Here is a 16,819-nt window from a genome sequence, read left to right as displayed (position 1 = left end):
GATGCTGTCCACGGTATTGTGCCTCATACTTGTGCTTTGCCAGAGCAGAAAATTTTTAACTTTTCCCATAATGATAAAAAATTTATTTCGCGCTGTCCATTAAAATTGCGGGCTCGCGCGAGAAAATATGTCCGAGAGAAGAATTTACATTTTACATGCGACATTTACGTGACACGGGACAGAAGAAGAGAGATTCGTGCCAGTAGGTGAATATAAATTGATACTCTGATCTGTGTATTTTTGTGTTACGTACAATAGGGTGGAAGTTCAGTTGCCGTCCCAGGTTTTCGTACGAGCGGCCGATGGATCTCCGCTTTGGTCTTTAATGGTCTATTGATTTCCAGAGGCAAAATGCAACCTACCCCTAATAATAGCCGATTATATCTTAGCGTCGCGTCCAACCAATTGAGATCACGAGTAGCCGGTATCGGAATAATCTTCTGCAATTTCCACTCCCTGCCATTTACGTATCGACTGCAAAAATATCGCGTCACCATTACTTTCCATGCCGCGAAAGAAGACGGAGTGACTCCCAGGATTGCGAGGACGACTCGTTTATAAATTTTTATTCCATAGCTGCGCTAGTGATATTCACTGCGAAGTTGAAGCTGTACCAAGCATAATATATAATATACTATATAGTAGTCGAGAGAAAATAAACTTATCAAGCCAACCGATGGATATAACAATGGCAAAGTTTAGTGACGCAATTTGGCAATGAGAGAGTATCGCTATTTCAATGTTTTCCACGCGCATCATGGACATTTGACCACAATTTCTTTTCCATGCGAGTCGTAATTCTCACCGAATTTTTCGGGACAAACAGATCTATTCGAGACAGGGAGCCGCCACGGGATTTGTATCTTGTTTTCGAGAGATACTTGTTCGTCGCCAGGCAGACATAGTGCAATTTCGGTGTTTTCCTCTTTGTCGATAGCGCATCGTGGCACGTGAAGCGTGTTTGCAAAGTCCAAGTTCCTGCGTTTAAATCATTGTCGGGAGTGCGGAGAGAGAGAGATAGAGAGAGAGAAGTCGGTCGCTCGTTTTTCTCGCGAGTTTAAATTATGCCTTCGTCAACTTGTTAAAGATATTTTGCGACTGCGATTGCGAAACTTGTGAATAATTTACAAACTAATCATTCACCGACCTCAACTTTTTCCATCGCGTCGGGACGGATAACTGTTCGACATATCATCCCGCGATCGGGGGAAAAAAAAAGTTTGTATTTTTAGAAGGAAGAGATCGTGCAAAAACTCAAATTGATACGTACAAAAGCTCCCGCTCGAGCGTGATTCGTTTGAATTACGGTAGTTACGGAGCTTTTAAGCCACTAAACCATCAATGTTCGAAGCTATATTTTGTTTTACAGTCACGTGCTACGTGAGGCAACAAAAAAAGATATATGTATATACATACATGAACACACACACAGACACACACACACACACACACACACACACACACACACACACACACACACACACACACACACACACACACACACACACACAAACACACACACACACACACACACAAACACACACACGTGTATGTATGTGTGTGTACGTGTGTCTGTGTAAAGCGCCGCGACTGCAGTTCCGCTCGTCTATTGATTTTGGTCAAGATTTTCTTAGATTTGCCACACTCTATCCAATTTGCGCTCGATTTTCCGTTCGACCATTCGTAAGATGGAAGTGGAGTCGAGAGAATTGAGTACGCCTTTTCCTCTTGCAGGCGTCTTGGCGCCGGCGGCGCGTAAACTACACGTGCCCATTCGTAAGTTGTATCATCTCCACAGTACGAGTAGCGTAATATCGCATTCGCGCATAAACTAATTCCAGTCTGCGGAAAGAATACGGCTTTGGCGATAATCGTATATAAATTATAATCATAATTTATATATTTAATAATATAATAGTCGCCCCGTATCTAATAATCGCACCTGCTCTCGGCGGGGGCTCGCGTACCGGACGCGAGCGGAATACGAGGGGGAGATTGTTTCGAGTGAATTATTTCCTGCGCCGCCGGCAACGGTATCGTTGAAGGTACCATGACTAATGGGCCGTATTAATTAATTCATTATTTCGTGCACGAACGGCAAAGATACCGTGACGTTTCCGCGACTAGATAGAGATAGGCGAATGTCGCCGTAACGATTTTAACTTTTAGTAACGAGGAATTATGAGCAGTGAGCGCGGTAACCGCGACGTGTGTGTGCTGCTAAAGCCTCACCGGCTTATCGGCTCGAAGGGGAAAAAAAGTGTCTGCGCGATTAAAGGAGTGCGTTTCCGATTTCAGGAGACTACTGGACAGTGGGTCAGTCTCGGGCTGGAATTGGAGCAGAGGGGCAACGATATCGTCGGCACGAAGAAACCGACGGGCCATTCGCTTCTGATCGACTGCCGGCTGGAACTACCGTTTGGTAAGTGACGACACGATCCCGCTAGATTACGGTAGATGATGAAAATCGCATGGCTGACGTATGTAATCGTACATATACGAGATATGGGAATACGTTTGACGTATATCGGTGTCACATCATGTCGTGCGAACGGAAGATCCGACCTGTGACAGTTGCCGGCGAGAATATTCATGCAAATTCTGACGTTGTAATTTGTCAGTTCCGATCGATCCGCGCCGTCGCATCTCCGATCTACCGTTCGCTCATTCGCTCCTAATCGTCCGTCCCTTTGAACGCCAGCATGACTGCGTTCCGATCGTGTCATGATTCCTCTACGCAAGATTAAGAGAAATTCTGCCACGAAAAGCGGCAGGTCGCTCTTTATCGTGTGATATTTGCCAAGCGCGATCTGCGATTGCCAAAAGTGTGCTCGCGGTACAGCGAAGAAAGGAAAGCTCGAAGCGCCGGATCATCTTCCAATTTCACGACCAACGAATTCCGGACGGCGTAATCTGAGATGAACCTGAGTGTTTCCGCGAAAGAAGCATTCGGAGGTCGAGAAGAATACGGGAATTAAGGGAATGGCCAAGAGGAAAAAGGTTAAGAGCGTAAAGCGAAATTTCGATCTCTACGCGGACGAAATCGCGATGATAAAGAAATACAAAAACCGCCGAGCGATTCTTTTCGCGTTACTCGACGAGATCGCAATTCGAGCGCGAGTCGAGTTCACGACGGTGAAAGGAAAAAAAAAATCCATCCACGCAAAGCCATCTTCGACGAGAGCTATCGAGCGAATGACGGAACGAACTTTTAATTGAGTGTGTCTGCGAACTTGTCGAATCCGCTGTTGGCTCGGCGCCCGTACATTCCGACTTCGCCGCTGTGCTCTACGCAGCTACGTGTCCCGTGAATTGTTTCGATGTTTCTGCAATTCCGCGCGATAAAAGACCGGAGAAACGGCACGTGGGACTCTCTCAAAGATACGAAGAGGTTTCCGAGGGAATGAAAGGAACTGCAAACTTTACCCTCTCGAAGCTCCGAATGTTTCTTCCTGCCGTTCGCCACGAATGGAATCTAAAATTGTTAACCCGATGGCCGTGTTTCTTAATCTAAAATCTAAAATCGCGCTTAAAAACTCGCGGCATGCACTCACGCGACGAGGAAGAAAGAGTCGCGACGCAAAATATTATAAATTCGGTAGCGCGACAAATTTTGATTAAATTACAAGCGCGCGATATTCTTTGATATTTACGCTCTCCCGGCTTCTCTCTGTCACCATTGCCTAATTCGTTTGTGATCTCGGCGAGCATTGCCAAAGTTTCGTACGCGACGAGGTCCCTCCGGATATCGACGCGGTGACCTGCAATTTAGCCAGTTTTCGACTCGAACTCGCCGCAGCAACAAGTACAACTTTTTCGGGTTTGGCATACATACGCGCGTACGTATCGGATACGCGGAACCCTCATTAATTCTGTTGTTTCCGCGGAGCCACGAGGGTCCATACAATTACTGAACGGGCCTCTAACCAGAATTGACGTGCTTTCACCTAGTGCCCGGTCGTCGACATGCCCGCGCGATCGATACGCTATCGACCTTTCGCGGCGAAAAGGTCCACGAAAAGGGGCTAATCGTACGTTACGATTCGCTCGAGCGCGTTTCCCAATCCGGATAAATTTACGAGTACACGAAAGCACGTGACATTTTTAATACGATTCGCCGGATAAAGCCGGGGGGCGATAGTACGCGCGATAAGTGCGCGCGGCTTAATCCGTATGCAAATTTTTCAGAATTTATTTCCAGCGGTTGAAATGGGTTCTCGCGTAATAATATCGCCATCTAGAATCTAACGTCGTCGTGAGTGCGCGAATCTTTTCTCAACGCTCGCCGAAGCTCGGCTCGACGAACACCGCCCGCACGTATGTTACGAACGTTCCGCGTTTCATTAAACGTGCAAATTATTTTTCGCCACGCGATGCACGGTTTGACCGTGTTGCGAAATGAGGGAAAACGAGGCCGCTTATAATAAACCTCCCCTTTTGTACGTCCTGACGTTTCGCCGCGCACCGTACGGATCCGCCAGCTCTCTCTCTCTCTCTCTTTCTCTTTTTCTCTTTCTCTCTCTCTTTTGATCACGCCATTTCTTTTTCCGCTTTGCATTTCCTCGCCGCCGCTGCCACCACTTCCGGTTTTCGATTCGCGCCATCTGCGCACCCTTTAATGGATTTTTACCCCGCACGATGTACATTTCCCGCCTGTGTAGTACTTTTAGTTATTGACTTTCTTCTCCCGGGAGCGCGTAAAGAAAGAGTTCTTCTATCTCGTTATGTAGAACAAGACAAGAGAGGAAAAGAAGCTGCTTAAAGAAAAATCAAGATTTTCGCAAAGAGAGACGCGAAATGGGAATCGTAATTAAAGTTTATTCGAGAAATAGGTTACCATTTATCGAAGTGTGTACAGTAATCTGTAAGGGAATTTCGAACTCGTGGATTATAATTTCGCTAACTTAAAATGTCAAAACTTGATAACGTAATTTCTTCGAAAATTGTAGATAATTAGTCAGTTACTAACGAGATTAACATCGTATTTATGTTGCTGCGTGAGATGAAACTTTCGGCGTAGCTGCCATTTACATTTCTTTATCTTCATTTCGATTCGTGGAATTGGAGTAAATAGCAGGTATCGTCAAACAAATTTTGCAATTTTTACTTGTTTTAAGCTTTTACCGAAGGAAAATTGCCACATCTGTTGCTACTAAATTCGGCGAAAGGTACGAAAGAAAAATATTGGTTTTGTACACTGTCAAAACTTTTCGTGTCTTTTCGATGTGACTTTTCCCTTTGATTACTTTACGAGCTTCTTTCGAGCATATTGAGTGCTCCGAGTTCCTTATTTTTCTTTTTGCGAATATACGAATATCTTCGATTAATTTGTATAATTGATATTTTATTAGTACAGTATAAAATAAAAGATTATTATTTTTTTTATTTAAGTGGAAGTAGGACTTCAGAAGTTTAATTTAAAAATAGTTACGACGATATCCGGTACTGAATATCAAAATATGAGAAAGATGCTCAGATTCTATTCTCGTAACAAGCACACATTGATGAAGAAAATTTATAGACGAAAGAATATTAGGATATTTTACATTTCAGTTGCCAAGTATGATTTTTAATAGAAGAAATCTCAAAGTATATAATTACATGTACGTCATTTCGTTTTCCTCTCATAAATCGCGAAAGTTATCATAAATAAATCACAAGGCAAACTTTTGGAAATCGCAGTCGCGCGAGATATCACGCGCTGAAGAGCACAAAAATCACGATGGACATGATCGTCACTCGAATCATGCACATCCACAACTTTCCGTCTGATCAGAGTCTGACCAATCAGGAAAGCGCGTACAACGAACTGGATGGAAAGCCCTGCTAACGAGCAAAACAGCAATGCAGTTGCGAGCAGCCCGGCCCATGTGTGGCTCAGGTACCCTCGTCAAGAGATCCCGATCGCGGGATTGTCTTTGATCGCGAGATCTCTATTTTTGCTTTATCGTTTCGACTCCACCAAACAACCTGCATCCACTGTAACACTCTCGCCGATCGTGGATTCGCGTTCATCTTGCACATTTCTGTAAAATTTAACGATCCTCTTTAACGACCTCTCGATTAAAGCAGTTAATTACAATTATCGCGGGACAGAACAATAAAATTTCGAGAGAATTTTTATTGCTAAGATTTATTATCTAGAAAGAGCGTTCTCGGCAATCTTCTAACGTTATAAGAGGATATCAATACATTCCACGTGTAAAAAGCCAATTTAATTGTCATTATAACCCTTTTTTTTTTTTAAGATAAAGGACTATTGAATAATTTAAAAAAATAATTAAAAAAAATTTCTTGATTACATCAACATGCGTGTCCACGATCCGCGATGAAGAATATTCGTTTTATTTGTACGCAATTAGCGTTAACAAACCCCTTCTTGCTCGTCAGTCACTGCACTAGAAATCTCTCCTCGTTCCGAGAAATTCCTCAGCTTATTTCTTCACGTGTCAGTTTTTAATGCGCGCGAGTTGGGATGTGAATAACAACGGGAGGTGGGGGGGGAGATTTTGTATGATATGTAATTACGCGCTCTTTGTGAGAAAAGCTCTCGGTTCTCTCCTCGGGTGCGAAATAGGAAGTCGCGCCGAAAGACGAAGCGTTTACGAGGAGAAGCCGTTCAGTTTTATCCGCGCGTGTATCGCGTCAAACGAATATCTTTCGTCTTCCAGTTTCGTCGGCCAATGTTTCCCTCGTACCCTCGTTTCATTACCTTAAGTGCGGTTGCTTTTGAGCTTTATATCTTCCGTACGTCACGTGCGTGTGTCGAGCGAGGGGAAGCGGAGGTGTGTACTCCGCGTGGGCGATAGTCACGCGACCAGAAGTTGCTCCGGTCGTTAACGGCGGACTTTGATACGATTTTGTACCTGATTAACTGATTTTAATTACGACGTTGCGGCAACGTGCGCGGCCGTGTTACTGGAAACCTAATATAAAAGCGCCTTTCGCCCGCTCGTCATCGGAGAAAACCCCTAACGATCCGACGCACGAAATGTGTTTTCATAATTTCTCCATCGTTCTTTGAATGATTTTCCGCGAAACGATACGTCGATGTTTGTCATCCCGCCTCGGGTCCCGAGTATTGGCGATCGAGAAACACAACGCCGCGCGCCGTAAAACAAGCACAGCATCACCATCTCCCGAATGATTCCCCCGCCCCCTCCCCCGCCCCCTCTTCACCACCAGATCACTGCGTGTGAATCTGTCATGTGTGAGTTTAGCGAAAAGAGGTAGGATGTTCGATGTTTCTGCTTTCACGTATTCTCTTTGATTGCCCTCGTCCGACGCGCTATTGTTATTCTATTTTACCGGGAAATGAAAATATACGGTACTGTCTGCGGCAATATTGTTGCAAATGAGATAAAACATTTTCGACGTTTTCATGCAACGTTTTCAATCAATGTTTAAAGGGTCGATGAAGCAGTCACCGAACGTTACGTGCCTTTAAAACGAGCACTGTGTTTATGAGTGACGCACACGTAGTGAGAAAATTATTAGCATTAACAGAAGAAGCAGATGAAATGACAATACGATCGCTCAGCAATTGCTGACGACGATGACGACTTTCTGATGAATTTTAAACTGTTACATTTTATTTCATAAACATTCGTATTCGATTTTACTCCAAAAATGATTTGTTTGAATTACTATGTCCTCAGATATTTGTTCATTGAAATACCGTTCTTTTTTCATTATTTGATCAATTATTTACTAGCTTCTGTTTCTCTGTTTTGCGTCAGTTTTAATATCATTTTAATTAGCTTTGTTATGCGCACTGATGGATATTGTGACGGTTAACTGCATTATTTCAGCATACGAGTGTCTAACTCGTTTATAATGTGGAGAACCTGAAGAAAGTTACATAACTGTTTAATCACTTAATTAGGAAGGAGACAAGCCTCAGATATTTATTGCACGCTCAGAAGAAATATTATTGCAGAACACGCCCACGACTGTTCTGTCTGTGTGAATTATTATTACTAGTTCGTGCAACTTAAATATTCTTTTCCTCATTAAGACGACTTTTACGTCACAGAAAAATAACGAGCTTTGTGACGCGATTATGTGATGCAATAATTAAGTACCCAGCGCGCGGCGCCTAGCTCTCAGGCGCTGCATTTTTGTGCATTGCATTCGTTCAATTGGTCGATATTAACTTGAATCGACTGAAGACAAAAGAGACTTTCTCTCTTCAGGTACAATTTCTTTTTATCGTGAGTGCACATACACGAATAACACACACACACACACACACACACACACACACACACACACACACACACACATATACACATACACATACACTTATTTTCGGAGCACCATCGCACGTGCACGCAGTGGCGCGGCGATAGCACAATAGGGGGGGTGAGATTTCGAATGAGTAAAAATGAGAAAGAGATCAGAGATTCTACTGCTCGACATATGTTGTTCTTTCAAGTATCGATACATGAAAGAGAGGGTACCTGCAGATACATTAAGCTATGGCTGCGACACTGTAATTAACGACTGTCCGTAGACACTTGTTCCCCCTTTTTTCCGCTATCTCCGTCTCTCTCTACCTGTCTGTCTTACGTAATTATACCTGTATCTTGTAATTAGTTTCACGGGAATTGTGCTGTGGCATTACTAGTAACGTTAATGTCAGAATCACAAACGAGCCACGATGGGGGAGCAATACCGATATATTAGTGGTTAGTACACTGTCCATCGTTACGTACGATTTCATTCGGGTGCGATGACGGGAGCCCTTTTATAGTTCAATCTTATTCAAGCATGAGCAAGCATCGTGGAGTGTGTACCTATTCTTTTTCTCCCTGATCGTTCTCTTATACAATGACATTCACGTGATATTTCGAGAAAAAGAGAGAGAGAAAGAGAATCACACTTCGTGAAAGAACGTCGAGATAAGTTGTTCGTTCAGTTGTTTATTCAGTTGCTTTCAAAGATTCTTTTTGTGCGATGTACTAGGATGACTACAATGTACAGATAATCGATATTATTATTGACAATTTTTTTTTTCAGTACAGATGTGTTAACAATTATTATATAATAGCTATATATATATATATATATATATAATAAATCTCTCTTTAACTTTTAAAGAGCAAATAACGGAGGTACACATTGCTCGAATACATTATATCCCCGAAGAGAAATTCTCTTCTTCATCGTTTCTGATGTAGATAGCGCAGTAACGTTCTTGTTGATATATTATTTCGTAACGTTTAATGTGCGCGACACATCCAATTTTCCTGCCTACAGCCAAATTTAGACATTCAAAATGTACGCAAATAACGGCCAATATTTGTGCGGAATATACAAATAAATAGGACGTTTTTCGGGACATCGCGCAAACTGTCGGTCCGATTAATATGCGGATCTAAAACGTACTAATGAAATATCGAACTGCGTGCTAGTTATTACTTTTACAAAATGTCGTTTCGTAAAACTGGAACGTTTTATCATGCTATACTTAAATTGATATTGTAATTAATTTATCGGATTATCATTTATAATGAAACATTTTGAAAAACTTTATAAGAAATGGCGAAAAGTGCTACCTCAGCCAGAAATAAATCTGTTGTTATTATACGTACATACATACATACATACATACGCGCGCGCGCGTGTATGTGTGTGTGCGTGTGTGTATGTGCGTGCGTGTGCGTGTGTGTGCGTGCGTGTGCGCGTGTGTGCGTGTGTGTGCGTGCGTGTGCGTGTATGTGCGTGCGTGTGTGTACGTGTATGTGCGTGTGTGTGTGTGTAAAATGTGTATATTTGACTAACAATGTGAAAGATAATTATTTGTTTCGTGTTATTTAAAATGAATTAATTACACGCTTCCGTTCAGTAATGTACGTGGCCGAGTACGGAGAAGTAAATTGGATATACGAGCTTAGAGATAAAAGCAACGAGGGGTGATGAGTAGAACGAAGACGACCTTCCGGAGATTTAACTCGGTAGTAAATCGTCACCTGTGTCGCTTGTCGGTATATAAGGCGACCCGTTTAGAACAAAATACACGAGTTCACTTTTGGTGCTATTCTGGGCAATCCACTGCTTTGAGATAAGTTGATGAAACGGTATTGGATATTTAATTATCTAGATTTTTATGACGGATTTAAAATTCCGTTATCAAAATATAAAAAAAGAAGTTAATAAGAAATATTAAGCGTTTAATATTAATTAATAACATTTTAATTAATTTAATTAATTCAATAAGAATTACGAAAATTGTTAAAGTTTGACATAGAAATACATCCTTTTATTGTATTATTATATTAACTTTCTACGTAATAATTGATATGATAATGATAACAAAATATTTAGAAAATTTTTTAGTATTTCTCGAAATGTTTTACGTTGTCGCGGAAAAAAATCTTTTTAATCGTTTTCACTACAGAGACGTCAAACGTTGATTTGAAGTCAGCTGAAGCGATTCTTTCAAGTCGCCAAGGAATCAATAGAATCCTGTTTGAGAAGCATGGGGTAACGTAGTATAATTCCTTCAAGCGGCGATAGAACACGAAGAGGGTGGGTACCACGGTTTCGGCGCTCTATTGTGTAAAATTTATCTCGTTTCTTTGAGAACCTGCAAGAAGTACGGTCGCTATCGAAAAGTCGCTCTGCCATAACTGTGCACGGAATCGAAGATGACTGAAAGAAATACGCAAACTGCATTTTACAATTAAAATTAACAAAATAGTGCACCAAATAGATAATATTACCGAGCATTGAAAAGCTTTATAGCAAAAAGACACGAAAGATACTATGTATATACGTCTGTCAGACTATACAGTACGTGAACTCGTCTCCAATTATATTCGGCCGCGATATCGATACCGATGTCCTAATTTAGCCATCCGAAGGTGAGTGACGTCTGACAGAGTAACGAGGAAAATAGTGAACGGAGCAGAAATAGAGGAAGCACTTACCAAACCGTGATAGGGGGAGACCGCTTTCGCGATGAGCGCCACGGTTGTCGCTAAAAGTTTGTCAATATAGGGATGGCCAGCTGTTACGCCATTACCGACGCTTTCAGTTACGACATTGCATTTATTTCGCCCGCCCAGTCGGCAATGCGCGACAGCGCGCGGACGTGCCGAAAGTGCAAGATACTTTTTTCCAATTGTCGCGTTACGGCGACGCTCAGCTGTGCTTCCTTCTTCTTCCATTCTTTTCTCTTATCTGCCAAGCAGACGACGGAGTCGGCGCGCCAGGCGGCTGAAAGAGCCGCTGGCTGCGGTTGTAGGGCGGATAATAACGAGGGTCACCGAAGGGGTGGAGAGAGACACGCCGCCGAGGTTGAGGTAGGACCGAAACTTGTGCCGGCAGCAGCTAACGGTCCTCAAAGAAAAGCGGACAGTACTTGCCAGACCAGTACTTGCCAGACGACCCGCTCTTCTTTAAGACTTGACCCTTTTTTTTTTTAATTGCATCCAGAGAGGTAGGTGAAATATAATGCTGAAATATCATGCTCCAAGATTCAACAGAAATTACATGCAAAAGAACCACGAGATGTACTCATAACTTCTGTAAAGCTAAATGAAATGCAGGGCACGTGTGCTAAGATCGTGTTAGTGCTACATCTGATTATTTCTCAAGTGAAAAAGTAGCGTGTAATGACGACATTTTTTCCACTTTTATATTGCGGTGGCTAAAATTGCAAAAATTAAATTTTACGAGGAAAACACGAGAGATACTTTACGCTCCATTTTGGAGTAAGATCAGCGATGGTACTTTCATAAAAATGTCTACCACGCTCCAACTAACTGATCGAAGTGCTAGTTAAGCAGCAGGCTGTCCTTAGGGACAGGATGAAAAGCGCGTTGGCGAGACTGATGCACTTGACGCGGACGCGCGCGTGAAGTAAACGCCCCTCCTTTTCTTTCCACCGAGGGAAGTATCTCCTAACGTCGTCGGAGCAACAGAATTGTTAGCTGGAGTGGAGTAGCTCGCGAGGTAGTCCCGGTAATAAATCGGCCTGAGCTCTCTGGAAACGGCGAGTCGCGCGCGTTGTCGTAGTTTGATAAAGTTTGCAAACCCTCCTCGGAGTTTGTTGGTTCAATATGTAATTATGATTGAGCGCAGAAAGAGAGAGAGAGAGAGGAGAAGGAGAAGGAATAACGCTGAGAGTTGATATTATTTATACAGAGTAATCTGGCGAGGTAGATTGCTCTTTCCAGACCACTTACCGAGATTTGCGCAATTTTCGAGCAATGTGTACACCCGAGTACGGCGAACGGACATGTTTTCGATGTTTTACGTCATGTTAAATTAGGCAAAAAAAAGCGAGAATACGATTATATAAGGGATTACGAATAATATTTCGTCAAAATGTAAAATTCTTATAGCTGTTTTTGGTCGCGACCTTGTATACGCTAGTGATACGTTTTGGAATATGTAGATACATGATATAGGTGTAGCGTTCAGTTATCTAGTCATCCTTTCCTTTTTTTTTTACGAAAACTAAGTAGGTATCTAAGTAAACTTAGGATGAGAGATCGATTGAAGACATCAGATTATCGAGACTCGCGATTAACTGTTTCCCCATCGATATCTATCTTTTCGAAAGACCCCGAGAACACGGAGGCGGCCGATCTGCAGAGGAAGCTGGAAATGCTGAACAACATGATGGACCAGGAGGCGCGGGCCGAACAGGCACGAAGGCAGATATTGTACAATATAGGCCACTGTAAGTACCGTTAAATTACAGTCTAGATGGCTGATATCTTATTCGAATTGCTCTTAACGACCGACGTGAGAAAAACGTTCCCAATCGATTCCGTCTTTGATCAGGCACGTTCGCTCGCGACATGTGCCTGATGATTGATTTTTCTTCCCTCCGTGGAAATTTGATTCGCGGCGAACCCAAGCAAATGAAACTTATACGTCTCTCGATGTAAACCGAGAAGGTAAAAAATCGTGATATCGATCTTTACAATAGAGTTAGTGTATTAAATTTTAAAAGAATGCAGATATTAGATTATTTTGATTCCAGCTTTATTCTGCGCGCATCTTTCGCTCCCTATTACGGAGCTATCGCGAACGACTTACGGTGCACCTCTTACTACTCGCGATCCGTATTATCCACGGTATCGTTTCCAACGACCGTTGCTACTCGGTTTTTTTTTAAATTTTAACTTTGAAAAGAATAAAAAGCACGATGCGCAAGGAAGATCGATCGTCGTGCGGATAACGTTGTAATATTTACATCGCGAGCGCTAATTTTCTGAAGCCTACGTCACACGACACTTTCATCTATGATCGTCGAGTCGTCTGACATACTTGCAGTATTTTTAGAAACCGTGGCTTTCTAGGTCGTTCGCTTGAATGCTACTTCCGAGTAAGTCATAAAACTTTTACGCCCTTGTTTTTCCATGCGAGAAATCAATTTGGTTCCGTGCTGGTTCCTATTTTGTAATCAGCGACCGTACGCCGCGTATCTTACCCACGGAGAGTATGTAGCGTGATACCCTGAAGAAACAGGCATACAAGACGCCATTTCATATGTGTTATCGGCTATCGACGTGTCGTCGGTAACTTACCACCCAGTTGTTACGCCCTTTCTAGCAACCCCTAGCCCGTGTAACAGCTGTGAGAAGGCATGTAGCAAGCAAACTAGCTCTCTCTCTGTACTGAACAAATCGTTGGTGTCTGGCCGATCTTTTCGTTCTATGTTCTTGCAAACGTTTCACGATACCCACCGTATGGTAATTTGCATTCCTATCGGTCCCAATTTCCGGAAAAAAAAGACACACACGAGAATTAAAAGGAAAAAAAAGAAGAAAATCGAGATACTTACATAACGATCAATTTGTCGCATGGCTGTTTAACTATACTTATCTTGCTTCCTGCTATTGCACCACTTCAGTTCCCGGATTCTATCAATATCGACCAATTCTGCCTGCGGAAAGTTGCGAAACTGTCACGACGAAGTTGGAATTGGCTTCACGTTTTCCTCAGGGAAACAAACGCAAACCGTCAACTCACTATTCTCATGTAAACGTAAATTTTGTGAAGTACATTGTCGATCTATGTTTTGATAGGGCAGACCTATAGGAAAATAGAATATAGCGGATTATTAGAAAAAAAAAAAAAAAAAAAAAATGAAAGATTTTCATTTTTGCCTGCTCAAAGTATGACTTTCATTTTCTTCTTTCAGTTGTGTGCGTTTTGTTTCCTAACGCTTTTCAGCTGCAGGAATATAAAATGATTTCTGTCGACGTAGCAGAAGCGAGGCGACGTTCCAATATCTCAATGCAAAGTTGTCAGGGCATTATCAGGCGTCGCCTTTTACTCCAGTTCCTCCAATTATTTCTCCCAATACGCTATACGTTGTAATCCATCTTTCAGCGGGATACTCGGAGGACTCTGACTACACGTCGGATTTGAATTATCCAGTAGGTGGACAGGGTGCGAACAGCTCGGCCTCGCAGTTTCGTACGGCGGCTAACCAATTGGCTACACCTCAAAGGTCCCTCGAGACGTCGAGAGAAAATAGTTACGAGAGAGACGATCATCAGGTATTGATCGACGATAGACAAGCTCTTGCAAGGGATTTAAACAAAATAAATACGCCATTAAACTATTCCTGACGTAACGTTCAGCAATCTCAAGTTATTTAGTTACAAAGTCCAAAACTACCCGGACTATCATTTGAACAATTGAACTTTTCTAATCCGCTTGTCGCTCTCTCTCTGCGACATTTTAATTACGCGCTAGTAAATTAAGAGAATGACGTTGCCAGATTCCAGTCACCGTCGGAGGAAGGCTGGCACCTGGTAATTACGGAGGTTACGGAGGTTCGGGCCACAGTCCGAGGTACGATGAGCCATATCCGGAGGATGGTCTACCGCAGCGATACCTGCAGCATCCTTCAGAGTCTTCCGAGCCACTCTTCTACAACAGTAGACCGAAGCACTATAAAGAATACAGGTACTAGAGACACGTTAAATGATTGCGACAATTCCTAGTTAATGTATTCGGCAATACTTATATTAGGCCAACGTTAGACTCTTGTAACGATATATGACGTTTTTTTTGTGCAAAAGTAAAAATATAGTAGAGTGTTTACCGCTCATGCGCCAATTGCGCATAGTCCTTATTGTTAAGTTCACAGAGATTAATGCGACGGAAGAAAATCGTTTATATTATTTTCTTGCTTGATTCAGACGACGGAAGCATACGTGGGATTACGAGGACAGGTACGATACGAGCGCGACCGCGCGGTTTCGTGAGAATTTCAGTAAACCTTTACAGCACACACTCACTCACGCATACGTGATTATCAACTTCATCCATCATGTTTTGTTCTTACCGTGCATATCACGATCGGCACTGATTCGTGCATTATCGCAACCCTAGGTTGGCTTGTGGTTGCATTGCACTCAATTAATCGTATATGCAATTGCAAACACATCGATCACAACAGTGATTACATCGGCCGAGCCGTTCATTACGACGTACCGCCATCATCGCCAAGTACTCGTTTCGCCCTCATAATCTACATAAAAAAAAATAGGAGGCTCATGCCTTTAATTGATAGTTGAGAGTACGCGGCTTATATTTTAGTTGCACGTAACCTTGCCTCTGCGACTTGAAAATATTTTAAGAATCTTTACGAAAGGAATACGTACTATCCAATCGTTATACGTCATTCAATTTGGGGATATTAATTTTTCGAAGCAAGTTGAAACAATGCATTAAATTAATTCACAGGCATTTGCATGGTGCAGTTAGTAATCGCAGTTAGTCGCAGTCATTCGAGAAGATCGACAAAAAGTCCTTTATCATGAGTCATCTCATCTTCGGCTCAATCCCTTCATTCTGATATGACCAAAAAGTTTTGATCGTTATCTCATACTTTCAGCCAAGACGGCTGGTACAGCGAGGGTACATATGATTATCCTGGCACGAGGGTCGATGATACGAGAATTTATAGCGATAATGAATATTACTCAAACAACACGACGACTACCGCAAGAAGACCGAGAGGGAAAGGTATTACACCTCGATTTAATGCCCCGCGAAATGTTCAATAAAATTTTTTTACATCTTTTTCCATATCTTTGGTTCACTCTCCTTTCCCCCCATCCTTAAACCTTTTACGGAGTTCTAGATACGCTCAATTACGAAACGATGAATAAAATATACGTTAAATGCATCTACGTTTTATTTTTACTTAAATCTATTCTCTTTCAATTTTATTGAATATTCGCCATAATGTATTATTAGAAATGAAGACGAATATGTGTGACGTTTTTTTTTTATCTGTTTTTCAAGCAGTTCCGTATAGGAGACCGTCTCTGGAAAGACAGATGACCCTATACGACGATCACTCGTATTACGCTGATGGATATAGCAGCGACGGTAAAGTGGGTAAAATGAGCGCCACGTATCCAGAATGCGAGACGGATATTAGGTATAACGAATACTACGATACCATAACGGGATATGTCTATCAGGATGAAAGGTAAGCCAACACAGCGCAACAAATACTATAAAGAAAAACAATAAAGTCATCACAGAGGAAACTGAATCTCCGTTTCTTTTTCCTTTCCCGCAGATATGGTCAGGATGACGAGGATAGACAGTGGGACAGTGGAGGGAAACGAATCTTGGGAACAAGTACGTACTATGAAAATAAACGAAACAGAAAAACGCTTCCACAGAGACCGGCTTCGAGCATCGGTATACACCGGCCGGATTACAGACCCACTGTTATCAGGCAGCGTAGCTACGAATCGGAAGAGCTTGACTATAAGTACGTCATGTCTCATTATAAAATTTTACCTTTTTAATTTTATTATACATAAAT

At 42.2% G+C, this 16,819-nt stretch overlaps 1 protein-coding gene across 1 annotated transcript in view; it reads left to right on the top strand.

The window, feature by feature from the left end:
• LOC105194493 overlaps window positions 1-16,819 on the top strand; it is a 62,458-nt gene that overhangs the window by 25,610 nt on the left and 20,029 nt on the right. The window contains exons 5-13 of the mRNA XM_039457024.1: window positions 2,299-2,422; window positions 5,777-5,881; window positions 12,575-12,694; window positions 14,356-14,525; window positions 14,750-14,937; window positions 15,174-15,206; window positions 15,872-16,002; window positions 16,285-16,474; window positions 16,568-16,765. Of these exons, the coding sequence (XP_039312958.1) occupies window positions 2,299-2,422; window positions 5,777-5,881; window positions 12,575-12,694; window positions 14,356-14,525; window positions 14,750-14,937; window positions 15,174-15,206; window positions 15,872-16,002; window positions 16,285-16,474; window positions 16,568-16,765 (1,259 nt within the window). The remainder of the gene's footprint in view (window positions 1-2,298; window positions 2,423-5,776; window positions 5,882-12,574; window positions 12,695-14,355; window positions 14,526-14,749; window positions 14,938-15,173; window positions 15,207-15,871; window positions 16,003-16,284; window positions 16,475-16,567; window positions 16,766-16,819) is intronic.

Source organism: Solenopsis invicta, chromosome 14 (genome assembly GCF_016802725.1).
Source record: "Solenopsis invicta isolate M01_SB chromosome 14, UNIL_Sinv_3.0, whole genome shotgun sequence".
NCBI lineage: Eukaryota > Metazoa > Arthropoda > Insecta > Hymenoptera > Formicidae > Solenopsis > Solenopsis invicta.
This window is presented reverse-complemented; position numbering and strand designations above follow the sequence as displayed.